Genomic DNA, 17,341 nt, shown 5'->3' on the forward strand with positions numbered 1-17,341 from the left:
CAATGTGGGCCTTTTTTTTTAAATCTTTTTTGACTTACCCTAACATTTTATTACCCATCATTATGTATCATTAAATACATACATATTAATGTAAAAAACAGGGGTGATGGGGATGGGAGGGGGGAGGCGTAAGTGTGAAATTAGGGGTGTATCTACAAAAAAGCCAACACCTGACAGGGGCCTTGGTGGTTTTGATGTCTCATTGCTATATAATTCATGTATGAACGTCCCCCTGTGCATTTCTTACACCAAAGGATTAAGTCATAGGTTTGTTTATAAAATGCAAAGTAACACTAGGAGGCTAGTCACACAAGATCAAAGGGATACATAATCCATGTACTAATAGCTTTAATAAGAGTCTATCATGAGCTTACCTCCTAGCAGGTGGCTTAATATTAATAAGGCTTTTTCTTTCTCCAGTCTTGATCCACCAACCAAAAGAAACGTGCATCTAGCCAATGTCTGATTTAGGCTTCTGTGTTGAATCTATGCAACACCTACAACACAGCCTATGCAAGTGGTCAACGCAGTTGCCAACACACTATTTCGTGAGGAGTTTCTCACTTCAGTTTCATCCATTCTCTTCCAGCTAGTTCAAAACATGGCAGTAAGAGGAGCTGGAAATGCACAGGAGGAATCAATGGTACCAAACAGGCCTATCAGAGTCGCTGAGGCCTGCATTAGCATGACGTGTAGCTACATTTCTAAGATTGTGCATGTAGGGCTTTAGAAAAGTTTGTGGTCATGACGTACCTATGGCATAAACTTAACACAGATGTATTAATCCACTGTTATTCTACAGAGTGATATCGATGACATGTTGTGGTTAAGCAGAATAAAAGTAGTTCTTCCATGCTTTGAACACCACGAGCAAAGTGATATTTAGTTCTAATATATTCAAGAGAAAACAGACTTCCTATTTTTGGTATCATCAAAACTAGCTACCCCAAAAAGAGTCTAGATCAGGGGTCCCCAATCCCAGTCCACGAGGGCCGGTGTCCCTGCAGGTTTTAGATGTGTCCTTGATCCATCACAGCTGATTTAAATGGATAAATTATCTCCTCAACATGTCTTGAAGTTCTCCAGAGGCCTGGTAATGAACTAATCATGTGATTCAGGTGTGCTGACCCAGGGTGTCAAACATAAGGTCCAGAAGCCAGAATCAACCTGGCAAAGACTCCAGTCTGGCCCACTAGATAGATTTGGCAAATAAGAAGGGCATACATTTTGGACTTTTATTTGTATTTTAATAGGCTTTGCTGCTTCTCTCTCCTATTAATGAAATTGAAATTACATTTTTTTCTTATATTGAAACATCTCAGTCAAATGTGTAGTTAAACTTCTGGTGACTTCTAAGATCAAAGTAGAGTGTATGTGGCCCATCATGTAATCTCTGGTTTAGAGCCCTTAAGCAAGATAAAAATATCCACAAAAATATCTACCCTCCTAGAATTGTCTACAAAACCCTACATATGTGAAATTTTCATTGCCTAAAAGATAAATGGTACACTGACCCATCTTTCTTCTGGTCCACCACTCCAGCCAGCAGATTTGTGGCCTCATTGGTCAGCAGAATGTCCGTGTGAGCATGGAGGAAACGGCTCACAAAGTCCTGCGCCGACATGAAGTATTTCTCATTCTTCTTGACGCTGGCATACTGTAAAACAGAACATTTTTTTTATAAAAAATAAAGACACAAGGCTGAGCTTTAGAAATTCATTAAAAAAAAGAAAAGAAACCCAAATCAAAAGATGGGAGAAAACCTTCTTTGAAACTAGGCAAACTCAAAAAAGAGAACAAAACATATAAGTCAAATCCCACCTTTTCAAAAATGGCTTTCAACTCAGTGGGGTCGGCCCTCCTAGGCAGAACTGCCTGCAAAATGATGAGAGAATGTTTTGTGAATAGACATACCAAACCTATATCATCATCTGAGCCGGTCCTGGTGAGCCACATTGTAGAACAATGTTTTTTTTCTTTTTGGCTACTGGCTTGTAAACAAAGCTTTGTCTGTCTGCAACCACCTCTTACACACTGGAATGCTTTTAATCACATACCTGTGATCACATATTGTACAGTCAAGGTTTCTTAATTAGCTTTTTATGTTATTTTTATTGTTTTAGACAATATTTCTTAGGGCAAGGATGTCAAACTCATTTTACATGGTGGGCCACTTTGATCTTAAGTGGGCCGGAGCAGTGAAACTCCCCTTTCACTCAGTGTAAAGAAGTTTAACTACACATTTAGGTGTGAAGTCTTAATATAAGAAAAATACTTCATTTCAACAGTATTTCTTAGTTTTTCTAGGGGATAAAGAAATACTGCTGTGAGAAATGAAAGAAATGTGTCAGCGTGACTTAAATTGTAACAACTGAATTTGTAAAATTACAGAAAAATGAAAAGTGATATAAAAAAATATCAGACTGTTTTTTAGTGTAGACGATTGTAAAATAAATAAATAAATAAATCTACAGTAAAAAACAGGCAATTTTCTGTCATTTAATTCTATATCTATTACTTATGTACGGTGGTGTAGTATGATTATCCAGAGGTAAAGTTTTCATAAGTAAGAGAAGCAGCAAAACTTAATAAAATACAAATAAAAGTCCAAAATCTGTGCCTTTCTTCTGATTTGCCAAAGCTGTCTAGTGGGCCAGATTGGAGTCTTTGCCGGGCTGATTCTGGCCTCTGGACCTTATGTTTGACACCCCTGTCTAAAGGGAATGAATTATATATGTTGTCTATAGGTTTCTACATTTAGTTAAAGCCTCTGGAAAAAGTTTGTGAAACCTTTAGAAGAAACGTCAGTACCTCCCGTCTCAGATAAGAGCTACACACAGCTGTAGGTGATGATGATGGTGTCAAAAAACATGTTAGAAGTTTCCTCCGCTCTGCGGGAACTTCTGCACCCGGTGGGGCGTTCATAACAGAAACGCCACAACTTGTAGCATGATGCTATCCAAGGTTACCGGTGACTACAACCGACTTTTTATTAAGTAAGGTGGAGAAGAGGCCAGGGAGGAACAAGGTGGAGTTAGAAAAAGGAAAGGAAAAAAAGGAGTGAAGGAAGCGATAGCATCATTGCTGCATTTTACATCACTGTGGAAACACCACTTCATTCAGCTTATAATAAAAAATGCTGCAAGCCAAATATTCACCAACTAGCTAACCGGGACCAGTAAAGTCTCAATGTCATTACCGTGTGGTCAGTGTTAAACTCTAGCACATCCTATTAGCTGGCTAACCGGCAGTTAGCGAGCCCTCCTCCGGGCAAACGTCATGACAGGCGGAGGGCTTCGGGCCGCACACCCCCTGCACCGGGCACACATCACCGACAAGGCGACAGCTCCTGCCAGCAACACGGGGAGGTGACGTGGGGAAAACTCAGCAGCTGCTTACCTTTGTTGCCATGCTAAAGCGAGCTCACTGTCAGATAGTCCTGTTCACTTCCTCCTGCGTGACGGCGTTCCCATGGAGATTACGCGCCGGTGCAGTGCCAAAGGAAGGTGAAAGAGGATCAACCGCGCACGTGGTGCGGGCCATGGAAGGTCGGGTTGTTTTTTTGTTTTTTCAAATTGTATTTGTTTAATTTTTTATTTTATGCATTTACAGAGAGAAAGTTCTCTTGTTGGTACTGTGTCTTGTATTAATCTATTACACACTCCTAGGATGCATAGGATGCATAAGGCATAGGATGGAGCACAAGGCCCTGATAATATGTGCATGGATACCTAAGGAGTCTAAATATTTGTTTTGCCACTTTGCAAAGAAGACATTCACTATAAAATCAGTTTAGGCTCTGTCCCAGACACTAAGGTGTCACACGCTAAGCTCATTTTAAAGTTACAACTCAAAATAATCATCCATTCCTTTATAATCCTTATCCAATAAAACTTAACACACTTATTTTGACCTTTTGGCTCATATACAAACATGCATACGTACGTGTGGGCTTATTCTTACACGCGCCAACTATCTATTGTACTGAGCAACAGAGACCTGTAGACATCAGTGTGAAAGCCTCAGTTCCTTCCTCCAGCCTTTTCTTTCCTTGCAGCAAATTATTCCTATACTTTATATCCAGCTTTTCTAGCCCATCTGTGTCTTGTGCCAGGAGGGAAAAGGTACAGAGAGAATTTCATGACTACAAAAGCAAAGGTTAACATTACTCACAGCATAAAAACAATTTAAAAGGGAGCAAAAGGGCCCTAATGGCCCGACAGTCTTCAAAGAAAATGTATTTTGCGCTCAAAATAATTCATAGCTTTTTGCTGGTGGCTTTTCAGCTTCCCGGAGACCCAGCATGAACCACTGTATTTTTCCCAGCAGGCTCTCTGCTCCTCGCAAAATGGCCTTCACCAGGGCATACCTTGCATCCCCTCCAAATATTGACAGCACCGGGTCCATCGCTTATTGGAAAAATGGCTGTAAGTAATGTTTTATCAGCCGATGCAATCTCCACACCTGTATTTTCTCCTGTCATATGACAATATTTGACAAGATTAATGATTTGATCCAGTGACTTATTTCCCATCACTGTCAGTCTGCTGCAAACAACTCGCTTGCTTGTGGCATTTAGTAAAAAAAAGCATGTAGTAGCATTTTCATTTGTATTATTCATGAACTGCAAAGTTTGTATGAGATGTGCAAACTAGTGTGTAGCAGCTTAGACATGAAACTCGTGATTTTTTTAACAAGGTAATTCCTTTAAAAAAAAATCCCACTGGGCGAAATTACTTTGCTTGTCAAGCCTTGTAGAAAGGAAACCAACAATGATTGTGCCAACCACCAAAAAAGCAAGCGGGTTAAAAATAAACCTTGCAACCTTTGAACTTCCACGGCTTGAGGGGTCTCCTGCCCACGTCCCCGAGGACTCACGTGTCCTGACAGCTTGAGCGATGAGTGGCGGACGGCTGTCTCAATCCGCCTCCTCCTATTTTTAACCCACACTAAACACAGAGCTTCGAAAATAGGCTCGAGCTCTAAACAAATGATTAATAGGGCATTTAGGGTCTCCCCACTGACCCGTGTGTCCCTATTAACAGCCAATAACACAGGCCCTTTGGGGTCAAAAGGTTTAAAGACTTTCTAATAAAAGTAGCAGAGACATGGGGATGTGTTTTGGAGGAGAAAAAGTTTTGTCTCAGTTTGAAATGCTGACAAGTTAATAATCCCTTCTCAAATGGCCCCACCGCAGTAAAATGGCCAGTTTGTTCTTACTTTTTATTGCTATCATCTGTCAGTCACTCACATCTTTTTTTCTGCCTCTTCTTAAGTGGACTGAAAGAGCTAAAACAGCTTTACAGTAATGTTCTTGCTGGGGCTTTATTCTCCTTCCCCACTCTTTCTTTTCTTTTTTGGATGAATGTGAATTCTTATTGTAGTTTTAGGAAGGAAATGCCTAATGGATTCCCAAAGACGTATTCATGACATGGTAATGAGATTCAAATTTGTAAGACGTTTTTACCTGAAAAAAAAGAGGAGTGTGGTTGTGGCAGTGGCTTTGTCCTGTTTTCCACAGCTAAAGAATGCAATTTTTCTGTCACTCTCACTATTCCTAATGCCATTTTGAAATGTATGTGATGAAGATACAAAACCAAAGAGAGCTTAAAAGTGGAAACATCATAGTAATGCACTGATGTGTCGCTTGTCATAACTGGGTTTCCTAGGGTTGATGTAGAGCACGGGTCAGTGGTAAGTTATATCCTGAAAATGTAATGCTTCAAATTGTTATCATTGTACTCATATATTTTTATCAGTAATGAAAATATACGAGCAGAAGAAGAATATAAGAAATGTTTCTGGCAGGTAGATCCAGCGTGAAAGAGATATTTTACAGGGTTTTACAACCTCAGAAAATTATTTCTTCATGTAAAAAATATCAGAGTACTGTGCTGTATAATATGGATAGCTTTTGGTTGCCATTGTATTTTTACTCTTTTTATACTACTGTAGTTTATTTCCAAATTAATTAGGTTATTTGCTCTATTTACTTTAAACTATATTCAAATGCTGTACCTCTGTGTCTGTAAAAGCACAATTCCCTGAGCTGAGTCTAAATCTGGATGTCCTAACCTATTTTTTCTGGATTCAGTTTCTTCTCTTTCTTTAACTGTGACCAGATATCAGCTCTTATAAGTAAATACGTTTATTTATATAGCGCTTTTCAGGAACAAAGGTTACAAAGTGCTTTATAATATAAAATAAGATAAAGCAATTAAAACATAATATAAGGAAGCCTTCAAAGGTGGATCTGAAGCTTTTTCTACTCCTTGTACTCCACTGTAGCAGTAATGGCGCTGTAGTCAACATTTTCAGCAACATCAGCTGTGGCCAGGTGTAATTAATTGCCACAGGGGTTTGGTCATGGTGGCCGGTTGCTAGCTAAACCGTCTGTGTGATGTGTTTTCACTATGGTAAACACATCACAGAACCACAGCAATCCGTTTAAATAAAACATGTCTGAAAAAACCAACACAATTCAGCTTAATTAATAATTTAAAACACTGAAATTTCCACAAGTCTTTGTCCTTGCCTGCACTGAATATTTTACATAATCTGTACAATCTCCTTGGAATGCAATACATTTTTATAGAAAAGTTTCATTTCTGTACAATTACTGTTATTCAGTACTGAATGAGATTTAATACAGCATTGTTTTGTGTGACTTAACTGAAAATGAGTATACTGTAATCTTTTTTCTACATAATTGTACAAGATTTTCTGCTATGCCGGGGGAGTTTGTTACACACTGTACACCTAATGCATCCAATATCAGTGAACTGAAAATATTTGATGCCATAAAAAACGGGTTGAAAATTAGCCATAGGTTAATGTTGCTAAATCTAAATAAGTTCTTTCTTAATAGTAATAGAGGAGAAGAAAAGTGTTGGTACAGTAAACTAATGCTAATGTAATGTGCTCATGTTTATGTGTTGCATTTTATTTTTTTATTTTTATTTTCGCTAAACTTCCATCCATTATTTTATTCTACTTATTACCTCATTATACTGACATGTGTGTTTGTGTATCTGGTAATCCAAAAAAAAGCAATTTAAAACATATTAGTAAGTCACAACATTACCTCACCACCAGAGAAGATCCTGAATACATCCAGAGATGCACAGAGATGTTATCTATAGTATTTTCACATGATTTTTTTTTTAATTCATTGAGGAAGGTATAAAGGTAAAAGAGTACCACTGTTACACATTAGTACAAAGGTAGAACATGTCTCTGATACTGCAAAGTGAAAATGTTGTTAATATAAAGGCTGGATTGAAAATGTCGGAAAGTCAAACAGGAAATATGGTTTTGTTTGTCTGTTTGTTTTTTAATGAGTTACTTTATCGATGAGGGACAGAAAGAAGAGCCCTTCAGGCTCATGTTGTAACACACCAAACCACTTTTTAAATGTACAGATGATTTTAATTTAAATTTTTTAATTTTGGCAAATTCATGTTGGCAAAATCTAATTGCATATTGATAACTGTGTATCCCTGACCTAACTTAAATCTTAATTCTTCCAATATAATAGTTTCTAAAATGGTTTCAGTTGATATTCTCAGTTTATCTTGCTCAAGGACACAACAGCACAATGGCTGCAAAACCTGTAACCACTTGATAATAACCGCCGCACTTCCGCTATAATTGTTTCCCCTGAGAACCAAAAAGATGCCAGAGTCTTTTCTTTTGTGCTCAATATTTGCAAAAATACAAACTCGGATATGAAACAAATTGCTCTGTGGAGGGGAAAAAAACATGCAAACTGGGAATGAGTATCGCAAGCCACAGAGCAGACTGTGCTCGCATACTGTGACAAGACTCAGTCAAATCTGTTTTACATAAAGGACAAGAGAGTGGTGAGGGGAAAAAATAGTGGAGCCATTCCTAGGAAATAAGCCACAGTTTAATATGTTTTACATACAAGGCAGAAAATGTGTTTTGTAGGTTTATCTTCACTGTCACTTCCATAAAAAAGTGCTAATACATAGAACAGCAAATGCATCCTTTGTTTATCAATCATATAGGGCCTATTAGCAAAATAATAGACTCTGTGCATACTCTGCTGCTGGACTAACAACAAAAACAGTTTGTCTTATAATCTACTTACTTTACACCAATCAGGTTGTCAAAGACTATTCTTAATCATCATACATAACATGCGCTGCATTAAAGTGGCATTCTTGTAAACACCATATCTGTAATAGTGTGTGACAAGCCGCCTTTGTTTACACCATAATAACTGGGTGTTTGAATAACTTCTCAGTGACTTTAAGTAACCAGCCAGACTCACTCTGCTTCCATTCAGCTGTGCAGGCTGTTAACCTGAGCTGACGTTTGGCTTGGAGTGGACTGTGGAAGATTATATATCGAACAGTAGGGCTGACTGGACTTCTCAATCATTTCACCTGCGGTCTTGAGTAATGGGAGTGCTCTCCTTGCACACACGCTTAAGATATAATGTGTGTCTGCTTGCCTCATTTGGCAAATCTTGACTTCATAAACATGTGAGACAAGTTCACGCCCGCACGCACTCGGAGACATTTATTTGAAGCTTCACACTCTTTACTCTCTGTCGTGAAATTCCCCTGAACCTCAGGGCGGGCTGTCTTCACTGTAGCTTCTGAATGAATCTGTTTAGTCTCTTTCAGTTCACATGAAGCGCTACACTAACCATGCTTCGGAGCATCTGGGATGGGCTAGGGGCCTGGCATAGCAGGGGAAAGGATGCATGGGAACTTTGAGATGGTCCAGACAGGCTAGTCAGCAGGCTTGAGCTCCTCTCTTTCACAACAACAATAAGGAGCCACTCTGGAGCACGCTCAGACCCTGCAACCTGAGAGGGCACAGGGGTCCTCAAGGATGCCTGGCTGGGATAAATGAACCCAGATGCTTCCCACAAAAGCAGAGCGACCAAGCCGCGGGAAGTAGGCTTGTAGAAAAAAAAGAAGACCTTTCTCTGTTTTTTTTTTTTTAACTTCTTCTCCCCATAGTTGAGGTGGTTGTCGGTCAGATTTCTGTGCTATACCATAACCACAGATCACAGAGGCCTCCGTGCGAGGAGCATTGTGGGAAATTATCAGAGGGCCTTTTTTTTTTAAGGCGAATGAGAGCAGCAGCAAATCTTTAAGTCCTTTCCTGTTCCTCTTCCTGTCAAGCTGCCACCTGGACTGAAGGAGGGAGTGAGAGAGTGACGGTGCCATTTGTCTAAATGACTTAATTGAAGTTCAAGTTGGCGCAGGAAGTTTTAGAATGCAACATGAATGGTGCGATTGAATGTTTTTGAATTATTTATTTGCGAGCTTGCTTTTAATCTTTTTATCTGAGATGCCGAACTCTCGCTCAGCTGTTGGTTCCCATTTGGGATATAATACCTGTCTCATTTTCGTTTAAAGGAGCCATTTCTAATAGCTTTTTTCTTTCTTTCGATCAATACCCTTCTGATGTCTGTATTATAAAATGAAGGTACAGCTAACAGCCACTTATGTTAGCTCAAAGGTTGAAATCAGGGGCAAAGGTGACAAGTTTTGTCTAGTAGCATGAACATCCTGGAGCCTCCACTGTTTTGCTAAGCTTGATTAATAGCAGCCCCATGCTCTATGTTGCCACTTACGACATAGACCTCAGCAGCTGTGACAGCACAGGGATGACACTTCTCTAGCTTGCTCATTATATTAATATAATTGCTATATTCTATTAATTCTGCATTTTTTTTTACAGCTTCTGCTTCATTTCAGTAAATGCAACTGTTCTTCATGATTTGTTGAGTCTAATATTAACAGCTCAGTTTTACATATCACTCACAGATTTATCAGTACACAAGTATAAATGCAAACAGCAACGCTGTCCACTATGGAGGGGATTTATTGCAGCTCTATACATGCTTTAACCTGACAGCTAATATGTCAGGGTAGGGAGAGAATAATGTCTTACTATGATAATCGCAGCATAAATATGTATAGGTCTGTATGTGCCCTTTCTCCTCCCTAGCAGGTCGGCTAGTCAGAACGAAACTTTGCAGGAGCATCGTCACACATGCGGCAGTTATATGTTTTTCTTTGGATTTTTACACATATTATGTTCATTTCATCATCCCCCTGTAAATGCGATGCTATGTACTCTGTTTTATCTGTCAGGTTTAACATACAGCAACAATACCTAACTTAAACTTGTTTCTGTGATGGATCTTTTGATTCAGTCATCGCTAAATATAGAAGGAAGATTTGAAAATCGTTGCAGGCCTGACAATAAACCCCTGTGGGGCAGGTTTTTTTTGCGGGTCATTCTAATAGAATTAAACTGAAACTACAATATACTTAGCTACACTAGCTAAATATATATTCCCTCTCAAATACACTATAACAGGGAGTTACTAAAAATGTAATTGAATCTGTATTCACATATCTGTCAAATAACTAAGCAACCCTAACCTCAATCAGAGTGGGTGGTGTAATAAAAAAATTATAAAATGAACTACATGAAAAAACCGGACTGCAGATATGTTCTTTAATGCATTAGCGCTTCAAAGTGTATTTTCCACTGCAGACTGCAGTGATGCGGTTCTCACCAGGGATCCCGGGAGTAGCCTGTGTCACAACTAATCTGCCAGGCTCCCCTGATGCCATCCAGACGCCCCATCCCGAAACACACACCGGCTTCTTTGTTTGCTTCACTTGAGGTTTAGGCGCTTTACTTTCCCCTAAGTTGGACGCGCACTAACACGTATGCAGATGCATGCAGGCTTACACGGGCACACACTTTAAATAGGTATTTGGATACACACTCAAGCGTATTACTGTATACTCCACCACACAACCACACACCTACATTCACAAACCACCCCCTGTCTGGACTAGATGAAGCAGCGAAGAATAAACGACAAATTTCCTATTTCATTTCACTAAGCCCTGCCTGCTTTAGCTCACTCCTAAGTTGCCTTGCCATGTCGGAAGAGCAAGAGTTAAATTGGAGAGGACTACATTTCCTAAAATGAAATGACTGTCAACTCAACTTTGCTCGTTCATCTAAGAAGAGTGCAAGAAAAATGCCACAGTCCTTCTATTCTGCTTTTGCACGGCGAGCAACAAACACGGTTTGAAAAATGAAAGGCAGCCTCGGTAGAAGTCATCGCTCTCAAATGAATCACGAAAGAAAGTTGCGTTGTTTGTCCGTCTTTGATCTCAAAGTAGCGAGCCAGCAGCATGTAGCGCCTGTATATGTCATCAGGACCATTAGCAAGTGCTGACATCTATCTGATTAGGATGACAAAGCATTAAGCACGTGTGTGTGTGTGTGTGTGTGTGTGTGTGTGTGTGTGTGTGTGTGTGTGTGCGTTCATGCGCCTCCAAATGTAAATCGCATCTGCTGTCGAAAGTGTCCGTGCGCTCGCATTAATGTGATTTCCACGCATTTCGCATTTCACTTTTCACGTGTGCATTATTTTGAGTGTCTGTGGAATCGAGTGTGCATCTTTGTTCTTCTTCAACATCTGTGAGTAAGTGCGAGGATGAGAGAGTGCATGCCTGCATGGTGTGCTGGCTGCCTTGTTCTGCCTTGAGGGGAGATAAATGGCTGAGTGTTGTTGTTGTCCAGAGAGCAGACACTCAGACAGCCGCTCACACATGATTAATTGTTTCCTTGTTGGGCCTGGGACCAGTCGACTGAGGCTGGTCCAAGGCCTCCCACCCAGTATTTCCAGACGAGTTTTTGTGTGTGTGTGTTGTGTGTGTGTGCATATGCAAGCGAGAGAGAGGCAGAGGGAAAGAGGGGTGATGAAATGCAAAGACACTAAAGAACAAGAGAGAATGTTATGTCCTATTTTATGAGTTTGTCTGTCACTGTGCTCTCTCTTGAAACATGTGCTATTGTTTTGGAGGCGGCCGCGCAGTGAAGTGGTGAGGTTGTTCTGGTTGAATGTGGTGAACATGATCGATGTGATTTGAAGGCTTGAATTTGTCCTGCACCCTTTTTATGTTCCCATCATCTGGATTGTGCAACTTTGAGGGTCTTTAATGGACTTTTTCCTGCAATTGTTTTCCGCTGTCGTGCGGCTATAATGCAGATACGGGGACATGTAATTTACCGTGCTCTAATGACTCGATCCAACTCAAGGAAGCTCCACGAATCATGGCTGCACATCGATATCTCATAGGTCAACACTACTCAGGTTGATCTACAGTGATGCTGGGTTTCATGGGAGTGCATGAGTGAGCCCGATGATTGATTAATTACAATTATCAGAGGCCTGATAATTCACCACAGATGATTATAACATCAAGTGTGCTTTATTGCTCTGGTGGAAAAAGCCTCTCTGGTGCCTAAATTGTTCCCCCTGTTAATTTCCTCTTCCTTCACTGTCCAGTGCTTTTAAGTGCAGCAGGACAGGTGGATGGCTGAGCCAGTGTGTTCAAATATTGAAGGCTTGGGAGGGGACAGAGCAAAAATCTGGGAGTAAAAATAGAAAACAAACTCCCTAATTGCCAGGTATCATGGGCATACGGGAAGGAAACTCAGCAGGGGGTGTTGTTGCCACAGACGTCACAGTTAAAAACACGCTGCCATCCGCAGGGCAATTCAGCTCAGTTGCACATTATGGTTTAATGATGGCATAGGGATGACTCACATGCAACACTGATTCACTTTACATTAGACACTTAATCACAGCAGCTATTATCCCCACTTTGTGTTGATAGAAGTACCGAATACCACAAGACTTGCATTCAAAAGATGCGAAACATTTACTCGCTGAGAGTTACCAGTTGAGTTATGTGTGTTTTTGCAGGTGTGGGAGGGTTGCCGGCTACTGTCAGCCTTTCTTATTTAGCGCCATGCTGCAAAGCTGGAGAAGCAGCCAAGTCTTTCTTTCATCTGTCATTGCAGCCTCCAAGGCAGGTCCACGTGAAAAGAGATGATTTCGAGGTGTTTTGCTGTATGTAATTTTAAATGAATTGATTGTTAGATTTTGGGGAAAACATGTAAAAGTCACAAATCTTTACCATTTTTTTAATTACTACTCTGTTTTGGAGAAATCTAAAAGACTGTGTAGAATTCGACCACTAGGTGAAGCTGCAATGGACACAAAAGGGTTTTGTCTAAAAACTGCTGATGTATTTACCACAAATAAATTATTAGAGTCTGGGAAACACTTGACTGAAGAAGCCCTAATATGATTCGATTTTACAGAAAGATTTTTTTTTTTTTTTCACAGTCAATTATTTTTTTTGAACCTTCACCAAAAGTGGCACGGATAATCTTCAGACCAAGTTGCTGGTTTAACTTTTTAAACCTGTTTTATTATGGGAAATCCAAATCGGATGGAAATGTGTTACACAGGAACTTTGAGGTAATAATCTCGTCAACCATTTTTAGTACTAAAGAAAAGATGCACGTATTTTCATGAAGGTGAAGCTGGTGTGGAATTGCCTTAAACCTGGATTCTTTCTAATGGTGGGCAGCTCCTCTGGTTAACAAAAGTCTGGCTGCATTGAAGACCATGGGCAAATGACTTGGTTTCCTTATTTCTGATAAGTTTATAGTCTAAATCTCTAGTTATACATTATATTTCACAATATTATATAGATATTATAAATTATGGTCCCTATTATATTAAAAAAGAAAAGTAAAGTAGGGTATTTTTCAGGTTGGGCCTACTTTATGATTGATTAGCTACTCCTGTGAGTGCAGAGCAGTCAAATCCTCACTTTTCAGTTAAAAAACAAAAAAACACAAAAAAATAGTCCCTCTTTTATATACATGCAATATATGATTGACACCAAACTTTATTTAAGGAGTTGAACCCTTCTCTGACGTAACAAAGTGTAATTTGTACATTTATGAAACAGAAAATTCGTATTTTTCCTGGACCTGCTTAAAGCTACATTTGACATAATCAGATCAAGTTGCCTTAGCGACTATACCCTGCTGAATTGCTTGGCCCGCTCATCGCTGTTTGAAACGACACATTTATAGAATTGAGTTGGATGAATGAATAAAGTACTAATGGTTTTGCCTCAGACGCTTATCACATAACTATTCCATTCAACTTACTAATTAACTGTTACAAAAAATGTTCACGTTTAGTGAAAGAAATCTTTAGAAGCTTCAGTGGAACTAGTCAAACTCTGATTGTGAATACTATGATTAACCCTCTCCACTCACCATAACAAAGAAAAAGACTAGATGAATATAAGATTCTTTCATTAACGCATCCATTAATGTGCAATTTAAAGATTGCTTAAAAACTGCAGGGCTAACCAAGGCTTTTAGATAAACCTGTTTATCAGGTGTTATCTTTTTCCTCCAGTATTATAAGCTTTGATACCAATTTGTTACACTTCTTAATAATGAAGCATCAAAAAAGGTAGAACAAGATAGTCATTAATTCGTTTTCTCACCTACTAGCCTTAAGTAGCCAGCGTGCAGTTACTGTTTATGTAATGAAATAAAGATGCTATAAAGCTATATAATAGTCTTAACTCCACTTTGGCCAAATAGTTGAAGGTCAGAGTTTGTGGGGGATCTGTATGCTAGCTATCCTTAAAGTTTATCACCTTTGTAAAATTATCCATGCATGGCCTATGAGATGGATCATAGTCATAAAGTGCAGGACCAAACCGGGCCACTCCTAATCTGTTCTGACATCAAACCAAAGTCTGGTGTTTTCATAAGAGTAACGTTAAACTGAAACATACCCATCTATTGCTTTTAGTGTGCCAACATGTCATATCAGGTTAAAATCTGGACAGATTTAAGTGACAGTGAGGCCATGGCGTGATCCCACACCGCCTGAACTCTCCAGTGTCATGTTCCCGTGCTCGGACGAGTTTATGCACGTTTTGAGCTGGGCTGTGATGGTACTCATAAAAATTCATAGGGTCAAAGAGAAAAAAACTTGAAATGTGGCCAGATACTGTATCTGGTATTTCTATGTGTAGTGGAGGGAAATATTTCCACATTAGGTGGTCCCTTCAGTAACATTTATGAAATTTTGGGTCAACCTGTCAAGTTAAACTGCTCCTTACTGTTGTAATTATTAGAGATCTGTTGGCTGATGTTTATTTTATTATTTTTGATAATTTGGCTTTTGTGGCCTCAGTTTCATAAGGTATAGTAAAATCTGCACTGATAGATCAGCATCAAGACATTGTATGACACACATCCACAAAGCTAAAAGACAAGTTATCAAAAGGAAAGCATGGATTTAAATGTGATTTCTCATATTTGTCCATTAAAAATAAAGCTACAGCAAGTTGTTTAGTTTCTTAGTTTAAGGCTGTAGACAGTAAACAGCAGGAAAACATAATTAGCAATTTTACTGGACGTATAGTGCCAGATTATTTTTGGCTGGAGTCTCTTCTGGTTGCCGAACAACTGCTGAGAGCCAAGAAATAGTCCAAGACACATTCCACTCCTGAAACAGCAAAATGCTGAGTTTAAACTATGTTCTTTTGAAACGTTGTTAAGATATAACATGCTTATTAGTGAGCTTTGCAGGTGCCTCTGCTTGGATTTTATGATAAAATCATAAAACCACTTTTTGCACCAAGATAAGCAAACCTGCTGCTTGGTATGAGAGTTGTATAAATATTGTAATCTAATTCTCTTCCAATAAGAACATAAAGTTATTTCCACAAATATTTAACTTTTAGTTTAACACAACAATCTTTTCTTTTTTTTTCAGTCCTCTGTGTGAAGACAGCACAGATGCAAAAGTTGAGGGGAATTCTGTTTCCAGCTGACTCGGCCCTATTCTTATCCTATTCTTTTAATGCTATTTGCTGTCTTCTAACACAGTGCGTTATTACGACCTTGCAGCAGAAGTGAATCCATGAAGAAGATCTGGCTTATTCTGGTCTTTTCTTATGTACAGATACATATAGATGCTTAATCATTTTTATTTTCACTACACGTCATGTTAGTGATTATAATGTGCCTTGAGGCAACTGTTGTTGTGATTTGGAGCTACATAAATTGATCCACAGTAGAAATTGCGAGTTTCTTCAGATCTCATAGAGAGTGGGAAAACCATTCTGGACAACTGGGGATCACTTTGATGAGGATGAATGGAGCTGAAAAAGTAGCTCGTGGTCAGTCCATAGTGCTTAATTGAGGCAGTTAGGGTAGAATAGACTTAAAAGCCCAAGTCCTCCTTGACACTGATGATGGTCCTATAAGGGACCCTCAGTAGGGCCCTCAGGTCTTTTGATAGGGCACTCGCCAGCGTCCTTTGGGGTTGTTTCACCCCCCACAAAAAACAGGCAGTCCTTTGTCACTGAGAGGAGGGGGGTCTTGAGGGTTGCTACTCATTATTATTTTCTAAAGTAATTATACCTTATTATCTGTGTTTACTTTAGCGGGGGTGCGAGCATACAGGTGTGGGCCATTCTGCAATGGGTTGGCATTCTCAGTGGTGAGCGCACCCCCGAGTGTCTTTTTTTTTGTGTATTTTTTTTAACACACACCCCGCCATCTTTACTTGGAGGTTTTTGTGGGGTTTTAGTAGTAGTTTTGTAGCCCCACTGCTAATTTCAGCCCAACAAAAGAAACATGCAATTAGGGCTATTATAGTAGCAGCTGCATGCTTCCTAGCTGTGCAGCGACAGCTTCGTCTTCACCCCGGCTGGTTAGTGAAGGGAGCGAAGAGAGGAGTGCAGGGCCTGTAGCAGTGGGAGAGAGAGAGCTGGAATGGTCACAGTAGCCTCCGGTGTCTGCAGAAAAGCGAGGAAAATATACCCTGGGAGGCTGGTGTGTTTCTTCAGTGTAGACACAGCGGGGACTCTCGCCCACAGACTTGTGGACCTTGAGAACAATGGATCTGCCATCTCACAACATGAAGCGTTATGAAATAGTCCTCACCACAGTTCCATTGGCTGCTCTCTTGCATGTGGTCTCAGAACTGCGTGGGCTGAGGGAAAGCAATTTGCAGATAAGGGGGAAAAAAGCTTTACGAAGAATCTAGGCATTGGAAAAGACTGTTCGCAAAATTCTGTTCGCAGAATTTCTTGCATTCGGTTGTTGGTTTGAATCTCTTTAAAGTATTAGCCTACTCCTTATGAGGATATCCATATAAAGAAGCAAAGACAGTAATGGTCTTTTACAGTTCAGAAGATTTCAAATGCAATCCTTTCAAGCAGATTGTTATTCACTTCTACCCCACATCAGTCAATATCAGCCACAGTGTCAAGGTGAATGTGGGTCACAAAGGAACAACAACAACAAAAATTTAAAAAAGAAATGCTAGCGCAAATTAAAGTCATCATTAAAAAAGATCAAAGAGGAACCAGAACAGAGACGCTGAAAAGCCTGATGATCTGTGTGAGGTTGAATATCGAGGGCCCAC

General features: G+C 39.7%; 1 protein-coding gene across 1 annotated transcript in view; it reads right to left on the minus strand.

The window, feature by feature from the left end:
- The window catches only part of slc25a13 (solute carrier family 25 member 13), a 54,263-nt gene extending 50,798 nt beyond the window's left edge, over window positions 1-3,465 (minus strand). Inside the window, 3 exon segments of the mRNA XM_085395575.1 lie at window positions 1,515-1,657; window positions 1,822-1,875; window positions 3,400-3,465. Of these exon segments, the coding sequence (XP_085251701.1) occupies window positions 1,515-1,657; window positions 1,822-1,875; window positions 3,400-3,411 (209 nt within the window). The 5' untranslated portion in view covers window positions 3,412-3,465.
- Window positions 3,466-17,341: the final 13,876 nt, after the last annotated feature.

The sequence above is a fragment of the Rhamphochromis longiceps genome, linkage group LG22, assembly GCF_057381845.1.
Source record: "Rhamphochromis longiceps isolate RC_006_pf linkage group LG22, R_longiceps_female_GT1.1, whole genome shotgun sequence".
NCBI lineage: Eukaryota > Metazoa > Chordata > Actinopteri > Cichliformes > Cichlidae > Rhamphochromis > Rhamphochromis longiceps.